This window comes from Falco cherrug, chromosome 13 (genome assembly GCF_023634085.1).
Source record: "Falco cherrug isolate bFalChe1 chromosome 13, bFalChe1.pri, whole genome shotgun sequence".
Lineage (NCBI taxonomy): Eukaryota > Metazoa > Chordata > Aves > Falconiformes > Falconidae > Falco > Falco cherrug.
Genome location: NC_073709.1, coordinates 11,433,206 through 11,443,802, shown reverse-complemented (window position 1 = coordinate 11,443,802; position 10,597 = coordinate 11,433,206). Strand labels below are relative to the sequence as shown.

General features: G+C 40.4%; 1 protein-coding gene across 1 annotated transcript in view; it reads right to left on the bottom strand.

The window, feature by feature from the left end:
* Window positions 1-632: 632 nt before the first annotated feature.
* Window positions 633-10,597, bottom strand: part of PRKD3 (protein kinase D3) — a 45,808-nt gene continuing 35,843 nt past the window's right edge. The window contains exons 14-19 of the mRNA XM_055725951.1: window positions 8,715-8,821; window positions 7,973-8,134; window positions 7,436-7,534; window positions 5,722-5,989; window positions 4,712-4,797; window positions 633-3,866 (exon numbers count right to left, since the gene is read on the bottom strand). Coding sequence (XP_055581926.1) covers window positions 3,693-3,866; window positions 4,712-4,797; window positions 5,722-5,989; window positions 7,436-7,534; window positions 7,973-8,134; window positions 8,715-8,821 — 896 coding nt within the window. The 3' untranslated portion in view covers window positions 633-3,692. The remainder of the gene's footprint in view (window positions 3,867-4,711; window positions 4,798-5,721; window positions 5,990-7,435; window positions 7,535-7,972; window positions 8,135-8,714; window positions 8,822-10,597) is intronic.

The window sequence follows — 10,597 nt, the reverse complement described above, 5'->3', positions numbered from 1 at the left end:
TGGAGTCCTGCATTTTATGGTTTCACATACTATATGTTTTGCAATAATGTAATCTGCATATAGCTACATCTACAGTAAGGTAGGAACTAAATACTTTGATTTATCTTTGAACTGAAAGCACATGAAATGTCACATTACTTCTCCAGGCAATTGTCACACGCTAGTCTACACTTTCACACTTTGCAATTTCAGAGTAAATCTAGTGCAGCACACTGAACCTGCTGACTGGCCTACTCAAAGCAGTATGTGCAGAAATCAAACACTACACATACAGGAACCAGCATACACTGAGAATGAATGATGTTTCAGGGGTCTCAAGAGAGAGCTGAGTGAGGTATTTACTCATGGAATAAAATTCAAACTTGTCAGTAACCAACAGATTTGCTAAGGAGACTCAAAATGTACTAAGCTTGGGTAGTTCCTTAAAAAACAAGATGCTAAGACATTTTTATAAAGTGAATGGTGCCAGGAGCCCTGCAAAAAGTTATTAGTTCCATAGCACCTGCTAACAGAATTTCCACAGCAGGGCCTAGGTAATGACAAATCCACAAACAGAGAAGTATAAAGAACCATTTACTTCTAAAAACATTTGACAGGAAAGATAACTCATGCAAATAAGAAGAACAAGTCTGATAGGGAAATAAATTTTATTTTCAAGCTTATCAGAGGATATTTACAAACAATGGGATGTATAAAAATATAAAAGTACTTGACAGTGTCCTTTTCAGGCTATAAATTTTACATGAGCTTTTTTTAGCATCATCATAGCACTATTTCTTGAATGAACACAATTCTTCTAGGGGTAAGGATATCAAACATTGTAACCTACTGCTGTCAAAGTTTGCAGTAAAGGTAGAAAAAAAGGGAATAAAAAACTCAGCTATTTTTACTACTCTGAAGAAAGTTTACTCCTAATATATGTCTCATTTTTTTGGTTCCTTGACTATTAGTTGCTTGTGGCTTCTATTGTCTGGCCCCGTAAGTCTGCATATATGGTCAGGCAACTTCCTCCAAAGGCAAACAGCATTTTTATATTTTTTAATACAACTTGAAGAATAAATAGCTCATATAATATTTTGGAGCAGAGCAGACATCAAGGGGAGAGACATCAGCCAGGCCTTCTACTTCATTGTTGTCCCCTCCTTCCTCTGTTCCTGTTGTGCTTTTTCAAGTGACTGAGCTGGATTTATTTCCTCCCTTAAAATGATACAAACAAACAAAAAAAATCCACAGGAAAACCTGAAGTGACAGCTCAGGTATAAAATCTGAAGTTTAAAACCAGACTGTATCTACATTATTACAGTTGGGATGGAAGATAGCAATGGCTTCACTGAAATTTGGTCACCTGAACAGTTGAAGTTGGAGAAAAAAAAAAAAAAAAAAAAAAGCTTTGCCTCCCTTGCCAAGCCTGGGCAAATACCAGACTACCAACTTCACAGGTGATTGTTCTGGTTCCAAAGATGAAAAATCGTGCCTCTCCGAAGCATCAGCCCTGAAACCCTGCCTCAGCAGGATGGCAGGGTTAAGGGACAAGCCCTGCCCCTTCTGAATTCCTTTGCGCTGCCCTGAGGGCACAGAAGGGGGAGGATGCCCCCCCGGGTAGGAGTGGCAGGGACTGCCACCGGGCAAGGCCCCTGCACAAACCTGAGAAAAACACCTGCCAGGAGAGAGGACCCGTGGTGGCCAGAAGGGCTGAACCGTGCTGCCGGCTGCAGGGAACCACTGTACAGCCTGCACCAACGTTCCCTTCCGTACAGTGCGGTACACCCTGACGGGGAAGCCAGAGTTCAGCCTTTACCTTGGACACCTGCAAGACGTAGTGGCAGTTAGATTAAGGGCAATAGGAAAAGAAAAGGTGGGTTAAAGACCCAAACCTACCTGTGGGTACACACCTCTGCAACTGCCACTGACTTTACCACCAGGTCACTGTCATTGCAAGCATCTGCCAGCCCTGAAATAACCTCATAAAATTGTATGCATATCTAACAACTCACAAAAAGTCTGCTTGCCTGCTTCCTTACCTGAATAACAACAGTAGAAAAAAAACCACTTACCTACACACACACACACACAAATAAAAAAAAATCTTTGTAGGAGAGAGAGAGATTAAACCTCTCACTGACTTTGCAGTTCAAGCCTGCATCAGTATTTTAAGAAGTATTTCAAACCAAGCTCCAGCTAAGCAGCTTGGCACATCAGGGACATGTACAGCCATTCAGCACCTTCCAGCAGCACAATGCTGTTATCCCACACAAAAGGAAAGGTTTCACCTTTCCCGTTTTTTAAAATAGGACAAGAAAGAAAACAAAACTCTTCCATTTGCATTTAGCATTCACGGCCTCAAACTTCTTTGAAATACCGTGATCTTTAACTGTTGCACGGTCCTGAAGGAATCATTTCCAAGGAACAGTGCTGCTTCCTCTCTGCTGCGCCACAAGTCCCATAAGTGGCTGACAATCCATCAGCTGTGGCATCTGCCTAAAAAACTGAATTAGGAGTTTGTTTTGGACTCTTCATTCAGCTCAAAAAACAACGCGGAGCACAGTAAAGAGGATGGGAGGGGCTGCAGGTGAAGGTCAGAAGGCAAAGCCCTCTCTCCTACAATCCAGCTGCCCTGGCAGGAGCCAACAGGTGATTTGATATCCACTGCTACTCCTAGGTTTTGAGCAGAGTTAAGATACAAGCTAGCAGGCTACAAACTACTCCTGATGTAAGTCCAGGGAACCTTAAAAAATATTAGAAAAACATTAGAAAAATTTAAAAATCTAATTACTCAAAACAACATAAGAAAGCTGCATGTTTTTTTTCCCTATTCCTCCACATCCTTCTGCCAGAAGCTGTTTTTCCGGAGCGAAAGGATATGCTACATCAAGTCTTGTGTGGTCTCTGTGCATCACTTGGGTAGTTCTAAGGCAAAATGCCTTTGGTGTGTATCAATGATGTGTGCCAGCCCTGCACAGCAACGCACTGTTGTGGCTTATCGCTGTTTCAACAGACAAGAAAGGACTCACATAGCTTTGATGGTCATCTCTTTAGGTTGTCAGCCAGCATTTCAAGAGGAACGTAAGAAGTTAAGGGGGTTTCTTTTTTTGGTGTATCTGGAAGAAGTTCAGTTAGGCCAAAGACACAAAATATTTGACTGTCTTAACAGCAGCAAATTATTCCTTCATCTGTGAAGCTGTATTCAACCTAAACTGCCATGTTTTGCTATTAGCCAAGGTATTCTGCACCAATTTCTTTTTAGTCTCTTTTCACCATGCACAGTTTAGGAAACAGGAGACATATCTAAGTAGCAGAAAAACAGTCCTCTGTGGGCTAGTAAATAGGGATTAGAAAACCATTACAAAAATCTTATTGCGTAGGCTATGAAAAAAAAATCAAACTCTTGAAAAAACGCACAAACCGTTCAATCTGTACACATTACACCTCAGTAATGGCTTTGTGCCACACAGCTCGGTGAAATGTTAACCAACGGGGCTTATCCCACCGTCTAGTAACTACTCATAGTTTAAGTCAGAGACGGAGAAAAGCTTGTTGGACAACAGTCTCTTCCCATGTCAATGCAGGATCCTCTGGGGCTTTGTACACCAAACTGTGTATAACACTCAAAAAGAGCAACAGTTGTTCCAAAACTTATCTTCGGTTTCTGTCTGGAGTATCCCTCTTTGCTGTAAATTAGCATAATGAATAAATCAGGGATCTTCTTCCATGTCATCTGGATTAGGAGCCATAATGAAATGCTGGGGGTACTCAAGGTTGTGTTCGTAAGCATGTTCTTTCCAGCGTGCATCATCACTCTCGTGGGTAATGTAACGCTCTCCAATGCGCGTTTCAAATTCTCTGAGGTCAAGCCAAGTCTGATAATCCTAAGGAGTAAAAGGGATTTAAGGCACTAGTTTAAGAAACAGCAACAGCACATTCCCACGGATAAATTCTGCAGTTTTTCTCCACTTTTAGTATAAATAGCCACAAGATGAAACCAACAAGATCTGCTAAAAAAATGAACCAAGCAAAAAAACTCACCCACAAGAATGGTTCAAAATTAAATACGCTGTTACTATCGAAGGTTGTAATACTGTAAATCGTGAAAACTTTTTGTAACAAGACAGCTATGTTAGCTTTATTACAAAATTAATTGCAAATATACACATACATTAAAAAATATTCATTCTAATATTGTTTGTACTCAGAATTAATTGGATTTTCTCCCTAACGTATTTTAAGTTATTTGTGTGCATGGATATGTGCACACAGTATTGTGAAAGGAACCCACAACAAAGCAGCAGGTAAATTCCATTCCAAACAATTCTGTTCCAGAATAACTGCAAGTTACAGCACACACCGTCTTGTGTGTCCAACTTCAGCACAGAACAAACAATGTTTGTCTCTATACTGATTTTACTGGGGCTTCATGTACTCATCATGGCCTGCATTCAGGAGAGGTGCCAGAAGAGTAAAACTACGTTAGCACCAAACTAAGGGGCAAGAGAAACAGTAAGACAGACTTTCCTTGGAGAAAGAAGCCATTAACAGATGGGCAGAATCCTGGAGCACATAAGATGTAAAGCTAAAAAACCAAATACTCAAGCCTCCATGAATGCTTGTTAACAAGACTTTAATAGCAGCAGTTTTAATAAGCCTCTGAAGGATTTAATCCAAAAAAATAGTTATTCAGCCACTATAAACATACTGAAAAAGCAGATGGGTTTACCTGTAACCACGGATGACTAAGGGATTTGTCAACACTGAAACGTTTTCTCATCTTCACTTGAAGCAAATTGTTTATTAGATCAATGGCTGACAAAGAAAAACAGAACAAAAATTATATTGTTTAAATACTAATTACTTCTGTTAACATCCACATGCTGCAGTGAAAATGAATTTATATGTGTGTGTATCCTACTGAACTCTTTTAATCAAGCTCTTTGATTATACTTTGCTTTGCTTACGTTAAATGAGGCTACAAAATAGGTATGGGGTAAGCTTCCCCCCATATTGATGTAAACACTAAAAACACTAAAAGCTTTACTATAGTACTCATTAATCTTTTTCCCTACTGATTTTAGCCATTTTCAGAAGTGCCAAAATAATTTGAGCATAATCCTGCATTCCAAAACACTGTAAGGACTTCCACTGCAGGATGCTGTTGTGTATGTTCCTCCACACCTACCTGCGTGTTAACCACATACGCATCACTAATAACAAAGCTGGCATTGCAGAGCTCCAGAGACCAACCTTGTAAACTTCTGGATTTTTCAGAGCTGATGTTTAGATGCAGGTTTTGTTTCACTTGCTAACATATGAAACTAAGGTTCTAGATTCAACTTCAAACTGTTTCTCTAATTAGAGTTTAGATAAAGTCTGTTTTGAGATCAGCATTCAGCAAACACACGATTTCTCTTTTCATTAGGACATGATTTCTCATTTCATTAGGACTTTGGGGAAGTTTCAGGTTATTCATCCCACTCCTCATGCATGCAATTAATTTTTCTTGCTAAATCTATTGGCTCCTCCTGCCCTGAAAACTATCTAAGACGTTGTAATTGACAATTTATCTTTCACAAAAATATGCCAAGTCATATCTATCCATTTCAGCATAGTCTATTAAACTCAAACTATCAGTAATTCTCACACTCTTATCTGAAGGGACTTTGAGGTTTAAGCATTTGAATGTGTTACCTACATATAAAGACATTCTAACAGAGAAAACTGATTTCTTACCTTCACTAGAAATCTCCTTCCAAGGATTTGGTGGGTACATAAATGCTGCATTTTGGATCTGATCATTTATATCTTCATCTTCATTAAACGGGAATGTACCACTAAGGCTCACATAGACAATAACTCCTACTGACCACATGTCTAGAGAGCGGTTGTAACCTTTACTCCTGAGCACTTCAGGGGCAAGATAAGCAGGTGTTCCCACCACCGAGCGCCTGAAAGATTTTTCACCAATGATACGTGCAAAGCCAAAATCACACAGCTTCACCTGCAAAAGAAATATATTTTTGAACTGAGAAATCTCTGCTTGATCTACAAAGGATGCAACTACCCACGATCTGGGTGACACCCTTTCTGCTGTCATTTAAACACTGTACGCACTAAAGCAGAGACAAAACATCACATAAGGTTTTAGGTCAAGGTTTTAGGTGGCTGGTTTTGCAGACTGCAGATCAACCACCCTTCAGACTAAGACCTGAACTGGCTCGCACCAACTCAGGTCTGAGGCAGTTTGTGTAGGACATGGATGGCCACCAGCGTGCAGGTAAGGACAAAAAACTTGATTCCAAACTCAGCTTATTTTCAGAGACAAATGCGCGCCCTTACAAGGCACAGAACCAAAACTTAAAAAGCACGTGAATCCCAGCTAGATCACATTCCTCTTAATCATATCCCTGAAGCTGGAGGCTTCAGCTATACAGAAGTCAACTCAGACCCAGCCAGCTCTGGACAGGACAGTCCAATAATCATCCACATAAACAGCGTCAACAGCTGCTGCCTGCACTGATGCTCAAAGCTGCACGGTTCTGGGATGGTTCCGGGATGGTTCCTGGACTTGAACACAACAGGCACTTGCACAGGTAGAAGGATCCAGATCAAGCCCAGCACTAACCCCAAGTTAATAAGCCCGCTTCAGGCTCTAAGAAAGAGCAATGCACTAAAGGCATGCGAGTGACTCTCCAGAAGTCCTCTCCACTTTGCATTCATGTCACAGGACTGGAAGCAACTCCTTGATGCTGCCTACCTAGCAGCTTTTAATTTCAGTATATCATCCACAATATCCATACTATCCGAGGTATCTAAGGTAACAGTTGACTGGGGTAAGCGTTGACTGTACCTAAACACTAATATCACTGAACAGCATTTCTCTTACAGAAATTAGCTATTTAGTCACTGTATTTATAATGTAATATCACACATACTGACGATGAAGATCCCTGAGCAAGACTAGTGACAGATGTGCCAGTCCCTTTTCACAACAGCTTATAAGCAACACAGACAAGAGCAAGGAAAAGAAGGAGATGCACAACAGGTTAGAAATTGTTTCCCAGGGTCAAACAGCACTGGAACAGAAACAAGGACTGGTCTTGAAGCTTCAAGTCCAGTGCCTTTTCCACTGGAATATTCTCACTAATCCAGAATAAGCATAAAAACAGATGCAGTCTACTGAGCCTTTCGCTAAGTGCTGGCAGTAGTTCTACTTCTCAGGCTCCTTGGAAGACAGAATGCTGCCGCACAGCATTGCTGTGAGACATCATCCAGTTGAGGGGGGGGAAGACACAGCTATAACACATACCGTTCAAGTAATTCTAGACTAAGTCGGTTGAACAATCCCACAGGAGGTCATTTTTTATGCTGCAATGACTACGTTTCTTTTAAAAAAAAAAAGAAAAATTAAAAATAATGAAAAAAGTGGGTTTTAATCTTCACTTACTTGAGGGAATGGCTCTGCAGATGCTAGTAGTACATTTTCTGGTTTTAAATCACAGTGCACAATATTCTTGAAGTGTAAATTCCTCAAAGCAACAAGTATCTACAAAAAGGAAAGAACACTTTCAGAACTATTCAAGCAGATCCGCAGTGTCAAAATCCAGGCACACTAACCAACACAGTAATTTGTATCAACATAGTCTTCAAGTACTGTTTTTTCCAGCCTGTCAAGACTTGGAGCTGATGGGTTTGTTTTATTTTCCTCCACTCCCCACCCCATCTTTTTGAATGCTTACTGTTTTGACACGCATCTTTGGATGTTCATAATATCATAGTCTTCGGAAAGAAGGGTAAAAAAAAATAACATAATTAACATCAAAAATTCTTTCCATGTTTATTCAGCTACCATTAGATGTGCAGTCCTCTGCACTGTCTCTTTTAAATAACAATACAGAAAACCCCTTCTCCAAACTCCATTCTCACATAATTACAAAAGACAAATCTAGCCTTTCCGCTCAAAGTAGAGAGACTGAATGCCAACCTGAGTGACCATGAACTTAGTTATTCGTTCAGGAAGTCGACTTTTCTCACTGGAAAGAATCATCTCTAGCATATCCCCATGCAGCTTTTCCATCACAACAAAGACCCGTTCCGGAGTTTCAAACATACATTCCAGGTTCACAATCCCAGGGTGGTGCAAATTCTAAAATAAAGTAGTATAGATAGATCACTAAAATAAAACAGCAAAAAATATCCTGAATTACACAGAAATGTTGTACCACAAATCAAAAAGCAGTTAAGAGTTTAAAGAGATGAAAAAACAAAATGTCTGAGGCAAGAAGCTAGCTTGAAACAAACATCAACCCATGAAACATGCCAATTATCACTATTCAGACTAATTTGTTTTAACACAAATTATCTGTAATAATTAATTTTACAGTTGATACACTCCGTAGCTTGAGTACAGAACATGCAAGAATAACACTCAGACTGAGGAGCCAGCAGTGAAGACAGCAAAAAATAAGTGTCCTGCTACCTGAGACAATGGAGCCAAAGTACATGTCTTCAGTGGATCTCCTACAGGGGGTAGATACCACCCCCAAGTTACCAACTCTACCAAATACTCAGGAATTCCCATTCTTCTAAGATTCCCTCTTACAAAAAGACTCACAAATCACATATGCAGATTTAGAAATCAATTCAGAGCGCTTACACGCATTACGAAATCTCATTAATGGAGTTTTGTCTCAAATAACCAATGTGATACAAAAATACTTTTGTACCTGGAGAATGGCTACTTCATTACGAAGCTGACTTTCCTGTTTAGTTGGAAACCTCATCTTGTCAATGACTTTGATAGCCACATCTCTTCCAGTCTTCCTATGTTTTCCTAAACAGAAAGTCAATGTCAGCCATCAAGACACAGAAGCAATTCATAGCTATAAAACATTACAGCAAACATTCCTATTTGGGGAAATAAGTATATCCTGTACAAGTGTACAGTATTACCCTACTTCTATATAGAATTGCAACTGGTATATACGTAACAAGAAGTGATCGGCCTCGACAGGAGTGTTGTAGATAAATTTAAACTAGTTACTACTCCGCCGTCAGGTATGCACGTTGACGTTAGATGTATTCAGTGAAGATTTAGCTTACGCAAGGGACCTGCACGTGAGCAAGTAATACCTGCTCCCACAGAGTACTGCCTCTCTTCTGTAAAAAAACCAACAAAACCATTCAAGACCAATGTGAAGACAGATCTACAAGTGGTTTCCTACTTTCATGGGTTCCACCACACGAGAAGCATCCTGCAATACACGGGATGTTTCAAGGGCTGTGCGAGTCGCTGCCAGCGCTCGCCCAGCTTCTCCACAACTGCTGAACTGGCTTCTATCGCGTTCCCATCAGAGAGGTTAATGGGATCACACACTGCAAGACCTTGACATTTAATACTAAACTAATACAGAACAGTAAGTCTGCACCAAAGGGAAAAAAAAAAAACCCGTCATTATCTGCTCAGTGAAGGGTCTGGAAGCTTTTCTAGGAAACGGGACAAGACACACAGCTAGAGCGCAAGCAGCACAGAGGACTCCACTGGCAGCGCTACAGGGAGCCCAGCTATGCCTCACTAACTGCCCAGCCAGGCCACACGGGCTACCTGCAGGCAGGGCTGGTGGCCAGGGCTTAGGCAGGACATCGGAACGGCTCCAAAGGCTGCTGCGCCAAGCAGCCAGCGCACCTGCCTTAAACAAAACCTGGCTTATCTCCACCGGACAAAGGCAGGCAGTTATTGGAGACATCATGCAAGGTCCACAAGGGTTTGCAAGGTTATGACATAGAACTAACAACTGGAGAGCACACAATACGTTTTAGAAAGATTACATTAGTCCTAAGGAAAGCACGTGCTGGATATGGACTGTCACAGGCAACAGCATAAAGCCAGAAGTCTCAAAAGAGAGATCCGGGCACTTTTGTCATTTTGTCTGTTAACAAATCAGCAATTTTTAGGCAAAATATTAGAAATCACGGCACACAACTATAATTTAAATAAAACCTTAGATTCAGGGAATATTATTCTGGCTTCCCTAGACATCAGATTATACTGAAATGTGGCAGAAATACCGTGAATTACAAACTAGATGCAAAACGCTGAAGAGAAATGCTAGGTTGCAAGAGAATGTAAAGCAAAACCACCAAACTAACAAAACACTGAACTACGGAAGCTAGACTAGAGCTAAAAATCGTACACGAAGAAAGACTAACAGAAAAGCAGCTTGAAAATTCCTTCTCCCAAGCAAAGCACAACCAACCAGGTTTCAGTGCAAGTTTTACATCAGTAAGAAATTGTCAAGATTATTTTTTTTCTGCCTTCATTTTTCAGACCATTCAAAACTAACCAAGATAGGAAAAGCAGCGGGAAACTGTTCTCACTGAAAGAGGTAGATAACAGTATCCACAGGAGGTGGACAGCAATATCCTGGAACTTCTTGATTTACAATTTGTAAATCTTTGTTGAGAACAGAGGACAAAAAAAAAAAAGATCAAAAAAACAAAAACCCACAATCAAACAAACCCCACAACAATGGAAGCACCTATATTTTATCTTTATTAATTTAAATAAAAGGTCTTGTTACCATCATTTCAGTAAGCCTACACAAGTGGG